The following is a 24,746-nucleotide window of genomic DNA, read 5'->3' on the forward strand; positions in this document are numbered from 1 at the left end:
AAATGTTGCCAAAACAGTTTAACAATGCAAATAATGGACGTTTTTAAAAGTGCACACCTGCCATTTATTTTACCTAGTGTTTAAAAAGGCAGGAGAAATGTGATTACAGCATGTCATAGAGGCAGCAGATATTAGATGTCTCCCCTTTGGGAGGGTGGGGGTGTTGCCAAACATGATCCGCTCACCTGGACATGGATGCATTCATTGCTAGCGCCGGATAGGGGTGACGGAATCCCCCCGGAGGGATGGAGTACATGTGCTGGCCCTGCCTGGGAGACAGAGGGAGACAGAGGGGAGACAGGGTGAGCGAGAGCTCCAGTGTGAGGTGGATCAAACACAGCTGACAGCTAACCCACCAGCACTAATCCTCTACTCATCAACTCAAATCCCCCGCTTGTGGAACAGCACCGTTGCAATTGATTACGAGAGCCGTAGCAAAACCCATAAATGTTCATAAATTCCTCCCGGTGAACCCAAATGTTTAAATTTATTATTGTTTTGATAGCGTGCACCTGCACTCGGACAACACGGTAAAAAAAATCAGACATTACTTTAGACAAAAATGTGATCCTTTCCACCGTTTCTTCTTGCTCCTTGACAAACAAATTGTATGTGCTTTCCTAAATCTTAAAGCTGCAGTGGGTAGAAATTGAGAAAATATGATTTAAAAAAGTTATTTTTATAAAACGGTCACTATATCCTGACAGTAGTGCATGAGACTGAAAAAAAACATCTGCGTCTGTGTCCTCCGGTGCTCCTAATGGCATCTGCAAGATTTCACAGACCGGAAAAAAAAAAAACAGTTTTCAGAATCATCTTGTAGTGTACTGTTTAGCTGAAAAATGAGAACGTTTGTGACCCGGCAGCCATGTTGAGATCAGTTGAGGAAATACCAAGCACCGCCCACCAGCCGGAGCACAGCCAATAGGAACGCTCTCTCTCTGAAATGACCTGTGATTGGCCAAAGCTAGATTTTTTTAAAGCCTGAAAACCGAGCCATGAGGAGGTGCAGAAGTATACTTTTCTCTCAGAACACTTGAATTACAATATGCTGAAAGGTTATTATGGGATCATTTTTGCCCAATGATGCCAAAAACGTTTTGCCTACTGCAGGTTTACTCGCTAACATCAGTACTTTTAAATGTGGTGTGATTTTGTAACTAAGAACAAAAGACATCTGGCCGAGTGGACAGCTGGAAATAAAAGTGACTTACTGTGGCATGAGCCAGCCCAGAGGGTGTGCGATGGACCCGACAGCACCAGGAGACAGCGGGTAGTATGGAGAGAGCTCCGACGGGTGAGGTGTCCGAGGAATACCTGCAGGTGCCACCGACAGAAGAAACAAGCTTTTAATATGCAGCGCACATCTGCTGAGGTGACACGCTATTTACACAGAGGAGTCATTTAAAACAATATTTAATGTCTCGGAAAATATTTGCTATCATCTTCGTCATACTTTTGATACTCCACCCAGAATCTATCTACCTGGACAGTACAGCAGCTGTGGTGAATTCACTTTGGGGATTCCAATAGTGACCAGTTTTCAAGGTGGAAAAAAATAACAAAATGTCCACAGAAACCTGCTCAGTCCGTTCCAAACTGAAACAGTTTTTCCAAAATGTGTTTAAACACGCTGTTTCCTTTTCAGACTTCATGACCCTGCCGAGCTCATTAGCGTGTGTGTACGTGCCTCCTGGGTTTCTGTGGATGTTTCAGTACTTCTTTTTTAACTGCGACAAGCGGTCACTATTTGAATCCATCGTAACAGACGTGAATTTATAAAAGCTGACTGAAGCCTCTGACAAAAGTGAAAATATTTACAGCCACTTGTCAAGATTACTGCCAGATTTTACGTGGAATAATCAGTGTACAGTGAAGTGAATCAGTGTCCATCCATGTGACATTACCTGTCTTTGGGTCGAGGATCTCTGGGGAGAGGTGTGACGGCGGCGTGCCGGGGGAGAAGTGTTCATTGCTGTAGGTGATGAGGGGCGTCAGAGGGTGGACGTGGTGGGCATGCTGCACCACTGGGACTTTATTGGACTGTTGATGGAGAGAGAAAAAAAACAAGAGAAGAACAGACACAAAGAAGTTATGAGCTGTGCAACAAGTGTCTGACACATAACATTTAAAGCCATTCTGCTTGTGGCTGAAACAATCATCCCACAGTGTCTACCACACATGATTTCTGTTGCCCATTGTTCAAAACGAAATGCATGGTGTAAATAGGCCAATCATGTGTGAATGCCCTCTACGGTAAACATCGCATCAGTCTGTGCGTGTGACCGGCCCTGTGATGCAATCTGGACCGGCACCAAGGAACACTAAAAAGCCCTGCAGACTCATGCCAAGACCATTACGGTCGTTTAGCTGAGGAGAGAACTGTTTGTTCAGTCCAACAAGAAAAAAACAACGGTGCCGCCAAGTCCAAAAGTCACACCAGCGAGCCACAAACAAACACAATCAGGCGAAGGTAAACTGACTACCCATAAACAAGTGGAGACATCATCTCCCACTCTGTCTGACAGCAAGGGATGAAGCAGACGCCCATGGGTGGTTACACACTAGAATAACACTGAGGGTTCTGTATAACTTAAGGTAATGCGGTGTGGATCTTTATTTCAGCGTTACTTTCACACACAGACTCCAGCATTACAGCTACAACGAGGTTGATGAAGACAATAATAATAACCAGCGTCTCTGCTTTCATTAGGCAGCGCTCAGCCTCGCAGTCATTTCCCCTGGCTGCCTGGCTGAATAGAGCACTTGTTGGCTCAACTTGTCACATGGGAGGGTCAAGGGGTGGAGGGGGGGTAGCGGGGGGAGAAAGGAGTCTTGTTCCTCCAGGCTAACCTTTCTTCAATATCCCTCCCCACCCCCCGTCCCAACCTCTCGTCTCTCTCCAACGTGGTCTGCTGGGGAACAAGGTTTGCATTGAGACTTCTGTACACTCTCTCGCTTCACGCTGCTTAGAATTGTTCCAAATCTTTTGCTTTTTTTTCTGCCACTTTTTTTTTTTTTTTTTTTTTTTTTTTTTAAAGCAAGGTCCAACCTTTTTTTTTCTCCTTTTAAATCTTTAGCAAATTGGTTTCTCCCGTGTCTCAAGCTACGCTTTGATTCCGGTAATGCCAGACGGAGTGAGGAAAAATATTTACTGGTGTTAAACACGGCTATATTAAGATCACTTTGCTCGGGAGGACGTTTTTTTTGGGCTTCTCCAGAGCATATAAGGTCAATGCATATGATGATGATGATGATGATGATGAGCAGAGAAAACACAATTTCACACAACACAGAAAAGGCTTTGATGAAGCTTCGTGGCAGGAATAGCGTTGACCCGCTGGGTTGAAATCCCAGGTCCCACATGTCATGTATATTTGAGTTGTGCTTTGTTGTTCTACTTAATGTACAATATGCCTGGATTTTTCCCTATATTGTGAGGGCTGTTTGAGACCTCTAGACCTGGGTGCCAACACATTTTGGGAAGCACTTCAGTGAGAATTTCCAATGATGCCTATTAATTATTCATATCCTGGAATACACCAATCGTGTGCTCTACACATATTTCTAAGTTTGAAGGCACTAGTTTCAACTCCGGGCTGCCTCTCCGCTCAGCAGCCCCGACAAAATGTGGAGAGAAATGGAGTACGCAGGTTGCACATATGCAAAACTATTCTGACCTGTATACTACCTGCCTGCCAGAGCGTCTCCGTTAGGAATAAAGATGGCTACTTCATCATGCGACTTCCTCTCTTTAAACATTTTTGACTGAAATCAATCAAAATCAGCTTCATTTTCTAAACCAATTTAAATGTATTGAGCTCTCCAGAGCTCTGAGAGCACAACATGTGGTTTTGTGAGACTGAAAAAACTAGACTAATGGCTCAATCATGAATTAAAACTAAACACTAACGAATCAATGCCTTCTTTCACCTGCTTTATGTGTGGAGGTAATATCCCTCTCTAGCCCACGAGAGCTCCGTACGTCTGGTTTCACGATCCACAAGCAAAGTGTAATAAGGAAACCACAAGGAACATGAGCCGTGTTTTAAATATAAACAACATCTACGTGATAGGACGGATAAAGGGCAACCTGGAACCAGATGGTATCTACATCGACAGACACACACTTTACACAGACGGGCTTGTTGCAAACAAGGTCTGCAGCGGTGCGTAGCTCTCAGCTAAGCAAGCAAAAACAGCCAGAACTGGTCTTAAGAGCTGATTGGACATAGTAACAGGAAGGTTTAAAGAGGAAAAAAAACACAGCAAAAAGCTGCTGAGCCGGTGCAGAGAAAAGATGTCTGTCTCTTAAGAGGGTTTGAAGCTAAAAAGGCCGAGGTGGCAGTACCTCGCCTGGCTGTCCAACTTGGAACGGCGCTAAGAAAAGCACAGTCCTTGGTCAATGTGGGTGGAGGGGTGGATTTCATTCAAGCAAACATGTTTTTGGATCCTGCACATCTGAATTGAATTACTAGGCAAACAGCCGATGGGGAAGAGAGCTTAGAACAAACTGAATAACCCCGCAGCTTTGTGTGTCTTTATGCTCGGTGATTCTGGGTGGGAGGCTCAGAGGCCTTTCAAAACGCCAGGAAAGACGGGGTGAAAAGAATGCCTGGCATGCTGAGAAATCCAAGCCTTGTTTGTCAACGGCAACAGGAAGCGGACGTGAGAGAGGGGACCGACCGTGTCGTATGTCTTTAAAATCAACCAAAACTATGCCATTCATCACAGACAACGTGTGCTTTTGCGTGCTGGTCATCGCCTCTGAAAGGGTCAATGTTTGGGAGTAGTATTCTGGCTTAAAATAATACAGGGCTGAGCGGTGTCATATTACTGGAGTGAATATCCCCAGAGGTGATTAAATAAATTGAGAGAGCTGTTAACCAAATCAGCATATATGGACACAAACATGGGAGCTAGTGTGGTAATAAATATTTGTAAACTGATATTATGCTCTAGTAAATCTGCCACTAATGGTGTGTAATTTCATGAACTCATCCTGCGCTCCTAAAATCTCCACGTTTCAGAGTTTGACTGGAATCAAAGGTCTGGTTCCTTATTCCATTTCTGAAGAGGATCTTGTCTCTGCAGTGGGCCTAGCAGGACTGCAGACCTCAGATCAGTATTCAGTTCAGTCCTCCCAAAGCCTTTGATTTCATGATGGATCCCGGTTGTTCACTGCCTAATGCAAAACGAGAGAATCTCACCGGACTCCCAACTCAAAGGTCTGTTGGAGGAATATGGGTCGAAAGCAAGTGTACGTATCTCTTTGGGAGAAAAGCAGATTTTCAGTTAATATTTATATTTAAAATGTCGTATTATAGCCCAGAGAGTTGAAGATTGCACTGGACACATGCGGCGAGACAAAAGGTATCTGTGGAATGCAGCTCTAGACCTTAAACCACTTCAATTCACTTAAACAATTCTGTGACTAAGTGACTTATGACACGCTGACAGGACCGCGTCCCTCCATGCCTTGATTGCTTTTGACGGCGCTAATACAATATTGAAACAAAGACGTCGATTCTTGCATCCCTGTCAAGTGAAGATCAGCACATATTTGAGCACCGGGTGCGCCGTGATCTGATAAGTAACCGAGGGACGGACACCTCCGGTCAGTTCCACCTCATTAGAGAGTCACAGCTCCGTCTAATCCGGAATAACAGTACTAGTCAGTGTAGTCGGACATGACACAGAGAATAGGCATTATGGACAAATTACTGCAAGTGACTGAATGACCTCAGAGAGGGAAGTACGCAGCCTTGACATCATTATCGGCCGAGTGTTAATGACTGTGAATCGGTGCGTTGTGGAAAATGAGGAGACGCACATGATTCAGACAGCAACGCTACCTCTTCTCTCTTCCTCTCCTCTTATTTTCTAGTCTCCTCCCCTCTAGTCTCCTCTCTTCCTCTCCTCCCCTCTAGTCTCCTCTCTTCCTCTCCTCTCGTCTCCTCCTCTCCTCTAGTCTCCTCTCTTCCTCTCCTCTCCTCTCCTCTCCTCTCCTCTCCTCTCCTCTCCCCTCCTCTCCTCTCCTCTCCTCTCCTCCTCTCTGGTCCAGCTCGGCCACTACTGATGGGCTGACATGATCCCCATACTGCATCACCTGGCCCTGCAGCGCCTTTGATGTATTATTCATGAAGAGGCAGCCCTCTGAACACAGGGGTCTATATGGGGGTTTTGGGGTGCTGCTGAACGTATGTGTGTGTGTGTGTGTGCATGCGCATGTGTGCGTGTGCTCCCTTCTTCCCCGTCCTCCCACCACACCACCACCACCATTACTACCAAAAGCAATACCAACTGAATGCTAAACAAACCTGTCTGTTGAATAATTGAGGATCTCAGGCCAGAGCAGGCTCCGATTAGCATACGGGCCTTATGGACCCAATCTGCACAGCGACACGACGCTCTTTCCCTGGACTTTGGTATCCGGCGATGTACGCTCTGATTTTCTATTTGACATCCTCTTATCTCCTTCCACATTGCCAGAATTAGCAGACATGTCAAAGTAGCTCACCAACAACAATTGCATCGATCTCTGCAGAGACGATATCACTCACCAAAAAATCAAAATACCAGCATTGTCTGCATGCGGAGGCTCGCCAGCGGATGATTTATTAATCTGCAGAGGCACTTGACTGAGCAGGCCTATAACTAATAGACTGTAACAGCCTTATCAGTACACTAACATTATGCATAGCTGACATGCATATAAAATGTACATGCGCCTACAAGCAGATCTTGACAGATATTCCGATCCGTGCCAGTCGATCATAAAAACAAAACAACCATGTCAGATTTAACACATGCTTGCAGAATGACTGCAGGAGCACAGGTCTGCTCCAGGAGTCCCTGCTGGTGTCTCCTCTCCTCGGGTCTCTCTCCCTGGCTCCTCTTGGCCCTGGGCAGTAATCCCTGGCCCCCCGTGTGTGCCCATCCGCTCCCCCTTCTCTCATTAGTGCAGCGTTGGGGCCTGGGGAGCCTGCAGGCCTGGGGAGCCAGCCTGCTGCTGCTCCCCCTCCCACTCTCCCTCTCTCTCTCTCTCTCTCTCTCTCCTCGGCTGGAGTAATGAGCACATAATCAGCCTGGCTCCCTGTCAGCAGCAGCACACCAGAGGGGCATGTGGGCTCCTGGCCCAGAGTGGGGGGTAAGGCCGCAGCGGGGTGTTTCACTCCCCTATCCTCCGTGCCCAGGGTGTGCCGCACCCGGTATTAGAGCTTCCCACCACTAAATCAAATGACCCTCTAGTCACAGGTCACCAGATCAAGCACGGCGACTTCCTTTTTTAGTTCACATACTGAAAGCTGTTACACTTTCAGTGAACTTCCCTACCTTTATACTGCTTATAAAATGAAAGTATTACACAAGTTCTATGTTATCTCGTATTCTCTTTTCTGCCAAATGATGTGTTTCATTTGAGATGTTTGGCCTTGGACTGCCCATTTATTAGAGCTTGTCAATTGCAATAAAAATAGTAAGATGATCATAATAAACAGCACTGAAGTATCGACTTTTAATTCGAAACCAAGGCACAAAGAAGCCTCTCTCCGTGCTAACATCGATGTAGAACCTGAGTAGCTATTTATAAGCTCCAATGTGCAGATATAAAAGCATTTTGAAATACATTTACAATAGAACAAACGGTGCAAACTTGAGGAAAAAGCACATATTTAAGCGCACAAAAGTCAAGGCTACTTATTATTCCGACGACGTGAGTAACATTTCTCCCAGTTGGATCCCGCACATTCTCAGTGTTCTACAATGTTTCTTTCTGCATTGACTTTTCTGGTTTAATGACGTTCAAAGAAGATGAAGGCCAAACAAACAAAAAAAAAAGAAGAAAAGCACCTACACAGAGCCACATGAAAAGTAGCAGCAACCGCTGAAGGACAGAACAGAAACAAACCAAACAGAGAACTCAACCTCAGTCAATGTGCTTTCATTTCCTTTAAATCCAACTGCTATTATCCCACTCACTGTTTTGACTTTTTCTCTGAATGCTGTTTCCCTGCGCTGAGGATTCACAGATTAATTCATAATGTTCCACATTGTCTAAACCACTCAGAATCAGTTTTCCTGCAACATAACTTGACACAGTAGCTGCCGTGTCCCACAGAAAAATCAACAGGGTCACCGGCAGGTCAGCATTTATTCTAATAGATATATCTAATTGTTTTTTATTGAGACTTAAGTCAGTCCTGGATTCCCATGAGCAAACTGCATCCCTTCGCAACAATTCCCCATTGACTGCGCTCAATGAGGACTTTGTCATGTGCATCGCTGCGATTATGGGATCCAGCGAATCAACCGCAAACTCAGCGAGCACATCGAGCCAGGATATGTAAGGTCAAGTGAGCTGAGTCACAACGGCTGTATTTACTAAAGTGCAGTGACAGTGGCGTTCTGCTCCACGCACTGTTTGACATGACTTCCCGAACCAGAAAACACCCTGATACAATCAAGCAGGTGAGATGCCAGATAGATGCTCGTGTTTTCAATCCCGAACACACGTCCCTCAGCGAAGCCACAAACCAAACAGGTCCGCTGAGGCCCCGCATTGTCTAACCCGAGTGAGACACCACGATGACTAGTTCACACCTGTGTGGGAAAGTTCAAGAATGGCGAGGAGGTTCGACCTTGAGAGATTTATGGCGGAGTTATTGTGGTAAAAGACAGACAGTGTGTTCAACAGTTGGCCTGTGGGTGCTGTAGGGGTTGTGTGGGGGAGGCTATACACAGATGGATGGATGGGAACCAGTAGATACATGCAAACTATAACTTCGTTATTGTGAATAACCACATTATGCTGATAGTTTGATTAAAGCATTTATATGGTTCGCAGTAAACTGATTCCCCCAGTAAGATTACATGATTTGCTTGATAATTAGGTTAATGTACCGTAGGATGTAGCCCGGAGGAAACATCTTATTAGTGCCACAAAATAAGGGAAGCAAAGCGGTGGGACACTGCTGGTGTTCACACAGATATTTTTGTTTCCTCGTCCAACCAGCCATGTTGCATTGTTGTCAAACACACTTTTCCTGGTACTCTCCATAATGATTTTTTTGTTTTGAGTGTCTACTTACTAAATGCCCCGGTGTTGGAGAACGAGAGTCTTTTAGTCCAGATCCAGGGACGTCCAAAAGAGGCCATTTCATCTGCAGGTACTGCGGGTGACAGAAAAGGAGCAGAATTATACAACAGAACCAGACACACTACAGGGAAACACATCAAATATACAAGAATGCATTCAAAAAATAGACATGATATACTGTAGACGCCAAAAAGCAAAAGCAAAACTCTCTAATATTTACTGTTACTAAATCGTCTGGACTGAAGCGTGCAAAAGTGGTATGAATGGTGTCAAGCCCGCAGAGATCTCCGGCAGACACCTGTACCAGACCCACATCGCTGCCGGAGTCAGACAGTGAGTTCTGGCACGGCGTAGAGCAGGGAGAGTGATGTGAACACGGCGAACTGGTGGAAGACTGTGAAATTGCCGTTTGTCAAGGAAAAACAAGAGGCCAGCTGTGGGCGCCCATCGCTGAGCGGGTGGGAAGAGACAGCTGGAAGGAAGCCCCGTTTACAGAGCAGCAAAAAAAAAAAAAAAAAGGTCGAGCTGCGGACTTGGAGTTAAACTCCCGTTCTCCGTCGGTTTGGCCTTTTGACCCCAAACGCAGTCCCTCCTCCTTTCAGTATCACTGTTTTTCACACATGTATCAAAGTTATCATAAGGGGTTGTGTAAGTGTTTGCTCTCCCTCTATTTTTTCTCACACGTCACAAAGATTTCCAACCACCGTATTACCGCTGCCCGTCCCTTCGCCACAGAGTAATGCTGTGTGTACTCGAGGAGAGGTTTTTATGATTTACTGCTTCATACAACAAGCTGAGCATTTTTTTCTGTCCTCCAGCAATGGAGATAGCATGAAGCCAGAGCTCCAAAAGCACAGCTCAACCATCTGGTTTATGAATCAGTTTAAATACCGGACACAGCAGCTTGTCATGCATGTGGATTTTCTCTCTGGTACAATTTCAAATTAATTAAAAAGGGTTTAATATTATAGGTTATGTTTTGCTCATTCAGGCCCATGTAGCGCAGAGACATAAAGGTATCATAGTTCATTATTTAAGATGCCTTTTGGGCACGGGAGCGTATTATGGGTTATAAATTCTCTCTGTGGTGATTACACAATCTCCCCATGCATCCTCTGTTGTTATTCAACAACTTATACTGTCATTTTTATTTACATAGCGTTGCGCTCGTGAATTCCTCCACACAAACACTTTGACGTCATCCACCCATAGCAAACATGTGATGAATAGAAAAGACAAAAAAAATAGCATCTGACATTTAAAAAAAATGACTGGCGAAAGCAGTTAAAGAATATATGCAAAGCTTTTGTCCGCTTTTCAAAAGTTGTTGCGGGATAAATGATGACAAACAAGCAAAGTGGAGGAGTCATGCATTCAGGTTGTGATTTTTAAAACTCCATTCATCACTCAGGGTTTGTAAGGAGGAAGGAAGCTTGGATGGCTGTGGGTTAAAAATGGAAAAGACATTATAGCAGGAGGGGGAAAAGGGAGAGGAGGAGGAAAAAAAAAACATTTTCAGGAATGAGTTTGTCGGAGCAGGCAGAGGGTATTGTTTCCTGACAGCTGGGGTCCAACAGAGCGCCGAGGAAAGGGGGAAGGGGACCCTTTTTCCCTGCGAAAAAAAAGGGGGGAAATTCTTGGAGTTGACATCAGCCCTCTTCATTTTCACTATACTGCTCAAGGCTGAATCGTAGGTTCCAACTAATGGGCCCAAGTCCATACAACTGTCAGGAGGCAGTTGCTTTTAGAGGCTGCTAGCTCCCCATTGAAACTTTACTCTGCTGTGTGCATGGCGCCTAATGAATGCTGCTCTCCGGAGAGAAAAATCCAAAACAATGCAGTTTTCTCTGTCTAATCTATGTCAATCATGAGCCCTTCCACAAATGAAACGAGCGCTATTGTGAGCGTTTGGTCTTGCCCGGCCGTGCCCACCCCGGCTCTCCCACCCGATCCGTCCCTTATTTGACAGCTTCTGCCAGGACTGAGGAACATGCCCCCAGGCGCTTTTTTTTTTCCGAGCGCCTACTTTTCTTTTAATTGCCAGCGTGCCCTATGGAGCAACTGTTCACCACACACACTCTCCCTGAAACATCCAGCCAGGTAATGCCAGCCGCACACTGTCACATTAGCTCCAGTCCAGACTACGGCAGCACTCACTATAATACATGAGAGGGAGGAGAGGGAGGGTGTGAGTTGTTTCAGGAAACAAAAGGCGAGGAATTGTGGGCCATGCTGCTCAGCAAAAACTTTCTCGGTGAAAAAAAAAAGACCACAAGGGAAGTGTAAGAAAAAAAGTTAGAGCAGAGCAAGCACTTAAAATGGATGATTCAAATAGTTATGACATTAAATACAGGAGATACTTTAATATTAGTGTAACTGCAGGATATTCAGAGATGCCCTTATTTTATTAGAAACAAATACAGACATATGGTCGGGGCCCATAGCAATGTCTGTTTCAACATGGGAGCTGGAAGCTCTGGTAAACAGACTCGGACGGACTACTGAAAGAAGTGTGCAACTAAAGTGAAGTTTAGCTGATCCATTTTCACAGCTCTCTAATTGTCTTCCAGCCTTCCCCGCTGCCTCCAACACCCAGAATAGACATCAGTAGAATGTGCTACTTTTACAGGACCCAGATGCGACAAAGGTGGCAGCGATGCCGCTGAAATTTTCCAAAAAGGCTGCACTGGAGCCCTTTGGTTTTTTGAACACAGAGAATGCAACATATGCTCTGGGGCTCGTGGCCTGCCAGCGCTGGGTTCTAATTGTTACATCGGCTCTCACAGAGCGAAGGAAAACACAGCCAAGAGTCTTTGTCATCTCTGAAGTGTGTGGTGCCATACTGCAGGCCAACATCAGAGCGCGGAGAAGAGACAGATGTCTGGACATTTGCTGTCGAACTAAGTCAGACGCTCTGCCAAAGGGACAGAAAAAAAAAAATCCCAAACTTTACTTGCTACTGTCTGACGACTTCAGGGCCGCACTGAGAAGTCATAATGACTGTCAAAAAGTAAAGTTAAAAATAATATTAATGTAGAATTATATTTATTATTCTATAAAATGTGCAATAATTATGCATTTCTTGATTTTGGAAAACAGATAACACTATCTAAACAGATTATATGTTACTGCATTTCATGCCAAATTGCGTTAACTCAACAAGTCAGGAGCAAACAAAGTCAAACAAATAGAAGAGGGAATAATAAAGTGGCAGCTCAGACGCTTGTGAAATGGCTTCGCCTAACTTGTGTTGAATAGCGCAGCAGCAGGAATGCCTCCACGGATCGCTCCAGCAGATAATGTCAATCACCAACTGTGTGGAGAACCCCTCCCCATTGTTTTCTTTTACCCCCCAACAGAAAACAAATGGGCCGCACAGCTTGCTGTTTGGCTGAGGTGTTAATTACCGTCCCCTGCCCATATGAACAGCAACTCCCAGACAATGGCCCCGTCAGGCCCCCTACACAACAGTCCCTCCCTGGTTTGCTCTGCTGATATCACCTGCTCATGCGGGGGCCATTGACACCTCAACCTGATCTATGCATGCAACACCATTAAAGACAATGATGATAAGTAGCCCCCGCCTTGTCTCAGAGTTTGCATTAAGGCCCATTGTTTGTCGACATTAGAGGCAATTACAGTGACAATTCTTAAGCAAACCTCGGCAGTCATTGTGCTAATTAGTGTGTAATTGATGGGGAAACGACAAGCAGCTCAGCTGGTTGGACCCACAATGCACTACTGGGCCACTGCAAATTTTTCTGAATGGGGACCATGTCCTATTATCCGGTCCACTATGAAGTAAGTAGATTAGTCAGGGAGGAAGTTATTAATTAAAGCTATCTTAAAGGAAGATACAAAGAGAAAGAAATAGCAAATATGTTTTGGTGAGGGTGCAACTGGTGGAGAAATTATACAAAAAAATGTCTGATCCTGGCTTTTTATTAGTGGGCTTCATCTAACTGCATTAAGGTACCTGCAAAAAGCTGTATGCGGACTACATTTCTCAGCCCATGGCTTGAATTACATATACAGCCAAGTCTCTTTACATTATATTAACCCTGAGAAGGCTGTGGTCCTGCAGTGGAGATAGCATCCTGCTAATGGCTACCACATTTGAAGTGTCCATTAGCCCATAGAGGAATGAAGTTAAGTGACTATGACAGGGGCACTCCCTCAGTTTGCCGGGCCTCCATTGTGACCCGGTTGGTCGTCCCGCACTCTTATTCACAGCCAGTAAAAAAAAAAAAAAAAACTGGGTCAAAGGTCAGACATCCAGAGTGCTGTGGTTTCTATGGCAACGTGGCCTATTAAGGCCAGGCTCATTGGCCTCTTAACATGCTCTTGTACACAAAAGAACTATTAGTGCAAAGAGGGAGAGAGGAGAGTGAAGAGGGGAGGCAGCGCCAGGGAGGTCCCAACAACACAGCGACAAGGTTTTTCCAAGATTTTCCAAGATGGTTACACACTCTGCAGCTCCATCCGCGTCTATATGAGGTATATGGGTATATATAGTATATGGAGTTTAAAGGACACTAAGAAAAAACTGTATGTGTGGGTAATTTATTAAAAAAATCAGAAAAAATGCTTATGACATGTTAAAGTCCACATTTACTGCAAAGAATTTCCAATATTCAACTTTTTTTAAAAAGTCAATGTGCGATGGCGTCACATGCATATTCTGCACAAGGCTGAGCTGGCCAGCAAAATGGGTTTATTTGAAAAGTCCTGGGAGTGAATTTACTGCTGTTTCAGTAATAAAACAGCATTAACAGAATACAAGGCCAAGATAAACCCCCCTAAAGAGCTTCTTTAACATTCAGTCCCAGTGAGTGAGCTGCGACTTCAGCAGGAGTTTGCATTTTTGCAACTCATGCAATTATTTGTATCAGGCGTTTTTTTTTCTTCTTCCTTTTGCATGACATGATCCTGAGTTATTGCTTCCCGTATCCACGGCTTTAGAGCTGGTACGAGTCTTTAAATGAAGTTCTTATTCTGTCTCATTGACTTTCAGGTACTTTTGAATCAGACGCAGTTAAAGGAACGGTTCGGTCCTCACTGAGGTTAAACTTAGGAATAAGTGAGTAATTCTGTTGCAGGTCATATAAAACTCACTGTATAATTAGGCACACAAGAAAATAATTACGCATCTGGTAAGAGCAAGGCCATCTCATAAAGACAGAGAGGAGGGTGCGAAGCTATTCAAGTCAATTATGTGCAGTCAGTTATGTGGTTTCCCGTACCTGGGAGATCTGTTTTCGATTGTCCCGGACCGCTCCGCTTAATGTCAGTGTGATCTGCTGTCAAGACGTGCTACACCTTATATGTCAAAGGATGTCGTCCTTTTCCATGTCCTGTGGCATTGTTTGTCCAGTCGCGCAGGAACACAACTTTTTATTGTTTGGGGAGTAGCCTCGTTTCATTGAAATTCACAGCTGTAAACGTCTGTATAATTAACTCCAGAACACGAGGTGGTTACCAGCGGTTGGCTGGATGTTTACAGTAAAGCTCGACTTAGAAATCAAATGTGTGTGTGAGCGTAGGTGTGTGTGCGTCCAAGTCTACGCCAATGACACACAAGTGAGACCTGAATTTTTCATTTATGACCAAACACAAATTGACTGGAGACAGCATGGGTTACCAATATAATACAGAGCAGCCTGCCAAGGCATTTAGGAGGCAATAATCCAGCATGCACCCCGTACACCGAAAGGGGCAAATACCACAGCGCGGTAATCACTCCAAACTCTCTGCGAAGACATAAAAATAATCTTTTTCTCTTCTTTTTCCAGAAACTGCAGATAAATATTTACCCACACCGAAAGAGTAAATTTGAACGCGTCTGCTAAAAGTGTGTCTCAAAGTTTGTTTGTTTTTCTGACGGGGCACAGTGGGTGATTGTTTCTTTTTTAAAACTTCCTAAGAGCAGCTGACAGTCGCAGGAGAGGCAGGAGACGCATCGTGAAGGGGAAAAAAAGTCAGTTTTGAAAGACTGAGGTGGGCATAAGTGGGTGTAGTGGAGAAGGCAAGAGAGAGAGAAAAAAGGGCCTAAATTAAACACATTTGTTTCTGCTCTCGCATACCACAAGTCTTATGAAAACAGAGGGCTGATTGTGTTCACTCTGCAAGTCCACCCCCCTCCTCCTCTCTCTCTCTTCACCACCACCCAACACCACCACCCAGTTCCACACCCCCAACCCCCCTGCCCTGAGCAGCAGCACACACACACACACACACACACACACACACACACACACACACACACACACACAGCTGCCTGCAGATGCCTCCTGTGTTTGCTCTCCGAGTGCAGGCGCAAATCTCCAGACTCCTGGGCCCTGCCTCATCTCACTTTTTACTACCTGACATCCCTATCACCCCACCGCTAACTCCACTCACTCCACTCTCCGTCTCCTCTCCGCCCGCCTCCCCTTCCCCCACCCCCACCCGTTGCACAGGGACACAGAGGCTGACTGTTAGAAATTAAAAACCACCATCATTTATGTACACTTTTAGAGACATTTAAAGGGATATGACAACATGTCATCTGCATATCAGGGACGAAAAGAAAAATGTTTCAATTGATTTAAATGGGCAAGAATCAAAAATAATTCTATCATCTTCCATTTCTAACAGACTAAATCAGACAAACTACAATAAAAATAATATTTTTTACGACTGAAACTAATCTCATTTGACATATAACGCTTGGTATGTTAGACTGGATCTAATTGAATAAGAAAATGTTCCCAAAAGTCGTCTCAAACTTCCAGTGTGCCACAAAGCGCGCGACTTACTACCATGACATTCCCCGGGATTAGTTATGCGTATTGTCAGCAGACTGCAGGGAGGTCTGGAACGTCGCCAAAACATTTTTATACCTTTAACACATTTGTAAAAGTCATTCCCCTGCAATCTACAGGCTTCATTTTCATCACGCTGCGCCAAGTGATATTGAGTGCTAAATCATGATCTAGTGATAGGCTTGGCTGTAAATTCAAATTCACGTTCACATCCAGGGATCCTCTTACATGTGTGAAACTTTGTAAAGAATACATTTTCCGGTAAGAACGTATAGGTTTTCGGGGTTTTAAAAAAAAAAAAATGCTTTTAGAGGAGTCACAAGGCGGGATGAGGTTGGGTCATGAGGTCCCCCTACCTCTTCAAGGTTCATCAGGTCTCTTGAAAGCAAAACAATGGAGTAGAAACATTAAGCAGGGGAGTTTTTTTTTTTTTTGCTCTGTCAATATTGAATAAATTGCTTTTAACGCATTATGTTTTTGAGGAACTAACATTGATTTATATGAGCTGTTCCAGTTTTCTTTTTCATAACATTAACCAGACCACTGAGAACTCAAGACTGGACATGGCTATTTAAAACAATATATACAGCTGCTGCTATCTTTCAGTTCCAATACAATCTAATGAGAACGGCAAGGTGATTACGATCAGGGGCTGCTGTAAATATCAAATTCCCAGGGACAGAGTTTAGGAGAGGCCCCCTTACAATTACACAGTATTCAGGAATGCAGAGCATGAACCACAGCAACATGGAGCTGAAGACAAAACGCTCACATCCCATTTTGGACGTTAAGCTCACAACACGTGACAGAAGAGGTTTTTACAACAAAAAAGAAAGTTTATCTTTGCTGTCCTCGCTGTTTCTGTGAGCCCCCAAATCTGCGCCACAATGCAACAAACTTCCACTCAATTCAAACTGCACACTTCTGCAAACAATTAGTATTAACCCGAGAACTGTAAGCTGCTCAGAGAGAGAGAGAGGGAGAGCGAAGGGGGAGTGACTGGAGAAAGAGAAGGGGTGCTTGTGCACAATTACAGCAGGGATTTATGGCCTGAGAAACAATTTATAAATCACAGCGCCTGAGCTAATGTGCTCCAGATTGTTCTCCATGCAGCTGCAATTTTGGTCTGCGTGAAACGGCATAATAAACCTGGCTGGAGGACATGTTTGGGTGGTGGTGGTGGGGCAGGGAGAAAAGTTGAGTTTGTGGGTGGGGGCTGATGCGGGTGAGGTTGTGTTTCGGAGGTGTTTCGAACAAAGAAAAGGAGAACTTTTTTTTTTTGGGTGTGAGATTTCTGCTGATGTGCCATTCTTGATAGAGAATAACAAGGTGTGTGCAGAAATATAAGTTCAAATCATGCGAGTAATACCAAATAAAGGATGTGTAATAGTGAGCTTACACAGTAGCTGGAGAGTAAATACAACAACACCATTCCAAAACTGTAACTGCATAATTACACAAGTTTCCACTGAGAAAGTTTCAAGCCGTAAACCAAAGACAGTTTTATGACCTCATTGTGAAACTGAACTGTAACCTTATAATTACACTCTTGACATAAGTGAAAATTAATTTTAGGTTATAATAAGAAAAGACAAATGTTGCAAACCGATCCCTTCATTGTGGCTGCGGGCTGCTGGTGTGGAAGAAGAAGGATCGGATGTGCTGAGGGGAAGCCTGGGCTTTTGTGGCCACTCAGCCAACTGGCCCTGAACCTTGACCTCTAACCCTTCACCCTGGGGGGCAAACAAAGCTCTGAGTGACATCTGAAACTAGACACTCTGTGGGGAGAGAGTGTCTGGACAGGACTCAAATAACCCCATTAACTCCGCAGAAAAGATTTATGGCTATATTCTGAACTAAATCTCGATGCCTGACGAGTCGTGCAGATATCTGTCAAAAAATAATCAAGCAATTAAGAGGTACGCGCGGAGTTTCGTCTTGTTTACTTGCCAATATCTCCATCTTGAACGAAGATAAGCAAAAAAAAAAAAAAAAACTCCATAATTAACGAGCAGGGTTGTGATTAGCGGTGATGCACACATATGCCAGCAGTTAGTCTGCATCCAAGTAAATTTTGCGTAATACGAACAACATGAAGCTAATCTTCGGGCGGGTTTCGAAAGAGTCACTGATGCGTATTCACCAGCACCTCTGATGGATTCTATACAATGGATTACGGCATTAGTGCACTGTAAACAAAAACAGAGAGAAAAGTTGATGGTAAATGCGCGGCGGTGAATGCGAGCCTCCGTCGCCAGAATGCTGAAAGCCACTGTAGTATTTAAATCAGGCAAGGAGGGAGGAAGACTGGGCCAAGCATTCTGTAGCTCAGCTGTGAGGCTCTAAGCCGTTGCCCTAGGGTCTTTGTCCTGCCTTTCAGGGCAAGTCTGAGGTAGTCAAAGACCCTATTCATGACCGGCGCTCCCCCTGCCAACACACCCATACAGCCCCAGTCAAGTCAGCCGAGAGCTATAGAGCCTTCCCATTTCACACGAGAATCAGACCTGCCCCTAAAGCCTGCTTCAGGGATTTCCAATAGCCAGCCCCTCCAACCCATGTACAAATCAAACAAAAGGGCTCCTTGGCCTACTCCATGTCATATAGGGCTGATTAGATCTTTTTTTCTAATGTAGCTACTCTAAATTTGAAGCAAATAAGTCAGTCACATGTGTAGGGATTTGGTATAGAGCCATGTAAATGGATGAGGGATTACGTCAGCGGAGGATGCGGAGCTGCCATCCAACCCTCCTACGTCCATCGTTATCATCCAATACAAGCACATTTTATAGAACAAACCTGAGTACGTCAAATGATAAAATCACCCCAACAAAGGAAGCTAATCATGCTGATCATCTGAGGCAGGCACAAGGGGAATCCCTTTATCACCACAGAGTGGCTTATGTCTGAGGAGCACAAGGCCCTCGACAACAGCCATCACTCATTACTAATCACCATTACCTCATAATTTTAAATTGGGCAGATAAGGTCAGAAAAGGGTGATATTCTGTGGCAGCGGGCCAGTGTCAAAATATCTGAAGTTTCTGCTGCTTCTGCTGTTTACTCTAACAGGATCCACAAGTCTGGTCCCAGATAAAGACACTACACATTTTAGATGAATTGTGCCTTTGCTGGGCTTTAATCGAATTTGTCGCTCCGCAGAACATTGTGACTTCTTAACAAGTACAATTGGTTTATGAGAGTAACTGGGGAAAGCAAGGGGCAACTAAAGGTTACGTTCTTGTCAATATTAGGACGAGCAGGCTGACCTAATGGGAAAATCGTGCTTATGTGTATGATATTTCATTACAGTTACAATTAAAGACAATTATCCTTAACCAAAAATAGTCTTATCTAACATTAACTTAAAAAAATAAACTCATAACTTCATCAAAAAGTCATATAAACAACAGTATATTAATGTTAGTGAAAATATCAAAATATAAAAAATGTAAATCTATACTTTTTTATATGATATTATGCAAACCACCACACTGACACTTGAAATAATAGCTAAAATATCTGAGTTAAAAAGACTGTTGCTACTAGTTTTAATTCCATAACAACATCGGAAGACTCATCTTTTCCTCCTCTATTTACGACACTTAGTAAAAGTAACCGCATAGTACTAACACGTCTCTCGCTTATATAAATGTATTAAAACATGGAAAATTCCCCGTGGCGCCGTTTAAGATTTATGTAGTCAAACATACGATCCATTACATACTCTACTTGTGTTTTTAGAGCCGGAGCTAAATTCAGATTACAGATGGCACGCCAGTCTCATCGGTTACATCATCACTTACAGCTGTAAGTTTATAGCATGTGTGAGTTTTAATCTTTATTTTTTTCATAGAAAGTGAAACATAGCTGCAACATGAAATAAATAAAAGAGGGAGAGGCACAATCAGTGAAGTCATAATCTACATAAATTAAAGCTAACTCAAATCAGAAGGTCACAGGTGTATGCAGGTGCAATGTGTTGACGTGACATGCGTCCGTCAGGGGTCGTGAGCGCTCCAAACTTGCTCCACCGTTACAGGGACAAACTCAGTGGGAAGCAGCCAAACTGATTTATAACTTCAACCAGAAGAACAGCTGCTCTGCTCGCTGTCAACTAACCTCCTCCTTGGACGGATATCCATCCACTTCTTAATTTAGTATGATGCTACGCACATACCGTATGACATGGCCTTTAACAGACCCGGTGCGAGGAAGAACACGTTAGTACGTGAACCGAAGCGACGCGTGATCCAAATCTCAGTAGGACTGATCATGCAACATGTGCATGATATGATTGGGCTGTGACTGTAAGGGGAACGGCGAAAGCATTGTGGTCTACGGTGGAGAAAACTGCGCTCCGTGGGAGACAGAATCCCTCAGATAAGTGAGTGCCTCAAGGTCTGGAAGCCGGCCCACCTCGGGATAACAGGCAAAGGAATAGCAGGACCCGTATCTGCCCCAGTTTATGCTCCCACCACCACATCTCATCAACAATCTCTCCTCCTGCCTGCTCCCTCCCTCTCTCCCTCCCTCTCGCTCTCGCTCCCTCTCTCTCTCCTGCTGCCTGCAGTGCTTAAACTGAAAACAGCTGCTTGGAATACCAGACTGATGAAACCCTGTTTAGAGCGTTTTCTTTTTCTTCCTGCTGTACAATCACGTTTTATTAGCATGGAGTGAAGCGTTTAAGGTACAATTAGAGAGGGAAAACATTTCTTTATGTGAACTAAACAGTAGTGGTTATAGCCATGAGAGGGCTACATACACTTATATGGGACAGTCCAGCAGCGCAGCGTAATGTCTCCACCCCCCACCCCCTGTCTATCAGTTAGATTGTTCACTATTTTACGATTAGAACAATTAATCTGATCATGAAAACAATCATTGGTTGCCTTCGAATCACTCACTTAGTCTGACTAACAGAACGTAAAAACAAAATATATTCAACTTATGACTTGACAAAAAAGAGAAGAAGCTGCTCATGTTTGGATATAAAGGGATATTTAAATGAGTTAAACGATGAATACATGATCAGAAAAAGTTTCAGGACAAATAGTTTCAGGACTGTGGTCGCCCTCCCATCCCCCGCCTTGCACCGGGGCTCCAGGTTAAGACCACAGAACAGACATGACTAAGCTGGTATTCACATGACACATGATACGTGTCTCCACCTCCCACATCCCCATCTCCCAGAGCTTCGATTCGTAGCAAAATTTTTTTATTTTTTTTTGATAATGAGCAGCTGTGGAGGACTGGAGATAGCAAGCGTTGGACTTCAATTGCTTCAAGCTCAACTCCTCTGCTTTTTGAGGCTTTAAAGGGGGAACACCACCTAAATTAAGACTTCCAATATGTTATTTCCATGGCCTGGGAAAGTTGATGATGTGTGAACATGAGCAACTCTCTCTCAAAGCCAGAAACCAGAGAAGTAAGTCTCAAACTTGTGATGTCATAGGGTATAACGTCTGGAGCTGCTCCATAGACAATGAATGGTTGACTGATTTTATTGACCCACAGAATGTTTGTTTTGTTTTTTTATACTCAAATGAGTTTTATTCTATTGTAATGTTGTCAGTTGTGAAACAGAAAAAGTCCCCATATACTCAGATCATCCCCCTGGGTGCTCTCAGTGTCATCTATAACATCTCTCCCTATTCATAGTCTATTGAGCGGTTCCACACTTTATACCCGATGACATCACAAGTTTTAGTTTAGCACTCTAGTTTTTGTATTTGGGAGAGAGTTGTTCATGTTTACTAACATGTTTTGGACTGTCTTAGACCATAGGAATAACATGTATGAATTTTGAAAATGGGCGTAGTTCCCCTTTAATATCTAGCTCTACAACAGTTTTGTTGTTGTTTGGATGTTGAACGGACTGTTTCAAAGCCATAGGGAAAAAAAAGCAGAGGTTTTTGGAGTGAACTCAGGTGTGTTTACAGATGTTCACCTTTGGCCAAAATGTCTCTCAACTCAAACACAAGTTCACCCAAATGTCCACGGGGGAAAGCAATGTACCGAATTGCGCAGCAGCTCTGGCCAAACACAGCGAACGAGAAAAACACATTAATTGATAAAAACACATTTGCACACATATTCATCTTGGCACATCAAAGGGATTCATTGATGTCACTGAACATGGGGAGTCTGCGGCTGGAGAGGGGAGATGTTGGTTATCCTTTTCCTCAAAGGGTGCTGAGATGCTCCTGATGGGCCCCGCGCTCGAGAAGCCAGAGAGCGCTATAAACAGAATTTCTAATGTCGGGCGGGCGGGTTTAGGTAGTGAACTAGCAGAGTACGGGGTAGTGGGAGGAATTGACGCCAGCTCATGCTTTCCACAGAGACCAAAGAGGGAAGGATACAGACCAGGACTGACACCATTTCACACAGTTCTATACAAGTGATGTTAGGAAGTCAGCATGAGCATGAAAACGAAACACACGCTCCTGTAAAACTCTATGAGAAAGGTTGTTTGTGAACGCTACTAAAGCTGCAGATTATTAGTGTGACATCTACTGATTTGGTGTCAGATACACACAGTGATTGATTTATATATAAAGGCGTGGAAAGTGGAACATTTGTAACACGTTCTGGCGATATAATCACCACTATGAATGGTTTGTGTTGCACTAATTAGACCTGACCTTGATTACCCCTGTGACACACAACTGTTGAAATACGACCACACTTTTGACTGATATCAATTAAAATACTTCTATTTTCAAATGTAAAAGTGCAAACATCAGTCCAAACATCTCAAAAACTAAACTAAATCATGATTAATCTAGTATTTCAAAAACCTTTTTTTTTTTTTTTTTTGCCAAATTTAATTTCCTCGAGCCGTAGCACGGAGTTCATCACCCAAATTAATCACTCCAGGCGGGAGCCAGCGATGGCATTTATTGCTCGCGATCTGCTTTTAATTGAACAGCGCCACTAAACTGATCTCGATGTGTTTGAAGGAAAAAAATCTTTTAAAAACTATAAACCCGGTCAAAAAAATGTTAGCTGTGTTGACACAGCGCTTGGTTGAAAAAATATTTGCGCTCTAACATGCAGGAATACAACGCTGAGGGTTGTCAGAAAAGTGAGCCCTGTACACTGTTCCCTCTGTTGCAAAGTATCCACCTGAACAACCCCCACCCCTCCCTCAACCAACCCCCCCCGACACTCACACACTTTACACACACAAGCGTGCAGCGCATGGATGCAAGTGTGCACACACACCTATGCGGCAAGGTGAGCGAAATGCCAAGTTTGTGAGCCACCTGATGAAAAGACACCTCCACACAAACAGCGTTTGCTTATGCAGGGAGAGGCCCTTTTATTCAGGGGGACAATGTCTGTGTTGACTTTTTCTTTTGTCTGCGCATTTTTAAGCACCAAAAGCACGGAGGAAGAAAAAAAAAAAGAAGTCAGAGAGGCATGCAACCGTAAGCCACCGACATGTTCATACAAGCTCTCCATTCATATCTCAATCCCAAACAATTTTCTATTCAACAATCATGCTCGAGAGTCGGAGCGTCCCACACTGCGTATATTTGATGAAGATATATTTGAGTGGCTCTTACGCTTACGTGCCACCTCTCACACACAAGAGGCATTTCGCTCTTTGGCGACGATGATGATGATGTACGAGCGAGAGTTATCTAAAAGTGCTGATGAAGCTGACAAGAGGTGGCGTCAAGCAAGAGTGTGTGTGTGTGTGCTCACCAATTAAATGTGGCACTAGTCTGTCACTACGGGAACAATGCGGCGATAATCACATCAATGAATTGACAAACAATAAGCTGGATTTGTCTTGCTGGCTGGGTTGGGAGGAATAAACTCTCCTTCTCTCTCTCTGGCCACAGCAGCAGGCAGAAGTCTGGTGGAACATCTCTGCAAACATAAAACCTCCTCCTCAGCTCTCAGTGGATTACAGCAGAATGTCAGCTCTGAGCAGGCTTTAAATCAGTTATGCGTGGCCCTCGGGGGAACTCTGCGCTGATCCCATGTAGGCCTGTCTCTCATTGCTCATGATAGGGTTGCCACATCCAAATTTAAAAGTTCAGGGCCTCAAATCCTTCATCATGTTGCACATTGCAGGGGGAAATCATTGCACGACGACTCTTGAGCAACACCTCGTATGCTGATATGTGCGGAATATATCCATAACACTTCTTCATTATTACGCAAAAATTACTAACATGTCAGACCGGAAGGGGGAGTTGTAAATAGATTCATGCAGGAAATGTAAAAAAGGGAGCCTCACACATGCACATTGTTCTATCTGTAATTACTAAAGTATTTACATTACGCTCCGAGCTATGAAACTGGAACCTGGAAATGAAAGCAGGAGTCAGTGGATTCTATCGGCCCGGCATTAGTCACATGATCCGTTCGAGAGCCATAACTTTAATGTGTCTCATGCAGCACAACCACATACCACACCACACCACACTTATAAAACAAATCTGTCAGTCCCTACAGGGCTTTCCAAGACACACACAATAATAATAAACTGCTGGGATTGTTTGTAAGAGGCGACAACACAAATAAGGTTACCCTGAGGGGAGATTTTAATCTCCAGAGCCAATCGGCGTATTCCAAAGAATGATGATGCATAGTAGTAAGTTGTTGGCCAGTCGTGGGTGCTGGTCAATATCATCTGAGTGTATCCACAGGTGTAAACAAACCAAACCCAAAGAAATGCGAGCCTAAAATGGTGCTGAGTCGAAACCACTCATCAATCAAATTCACTGCGTTCACACTAAAGCCATGAGCAATATGGAGGACCCTAAGACGCCTGTGCTAAGTATGCCAGCCATTGTCTGCCTGCATGTTTTCTGCCACGCTGATGATTGACA

General features: G+C 44.1%; 1 protein-coding gene across 3 annotated transcripts in view; it reads right to left on the reverse strand.

The window, feature by feature from the left end:
- tcf7l1b (transcription factor 7 like 1b) overlaps positions 1–24,746 on the reverse strand; it is a 32,312-nt gene that overhangs the window by 4,010 nt on the left and 3,556 nt on the right. For all 3 annotated transcript variants that reach the window (XM_074638358.1, XM_074638357.1, XM_074638359.1), the window contains exons 4-7: positions 9,090–9,170; positions 1,908–2,043; positions 1,215–1,317; positions 186–269 (exon numbers count right to left, since the gene is read on the reverse strand). In XM_074638358.1, coding sequence (XP_074494459.1) covers positions 186–269; positions 1,215–1,317; positions 1,908–2,043; positions 9,090–9,170 — 404 coding nt within the window. The remainder of the gene's footprint in view (positions 1–185; positions 270–1,214; positions 1,318–1,907; positions 2,044–9,089; positions 9,171–24,746) is intronic.

The sequence above is a fragment of the Sebastes fasciatus genome, chromosome 6 (assembly GCF_043250625.1).
Source record: "Sebastes fasciatus isolate fSebFas1 chromosome 6, fSebFas1.pri, whole genome shotgun sequence".
Taxonomy (NCBI): Eukaryota; Metazoa; Chordata; class Actinopteri; order Perciformes; family Sebastidae; genus Sebastes; species Sebastes fasciatus.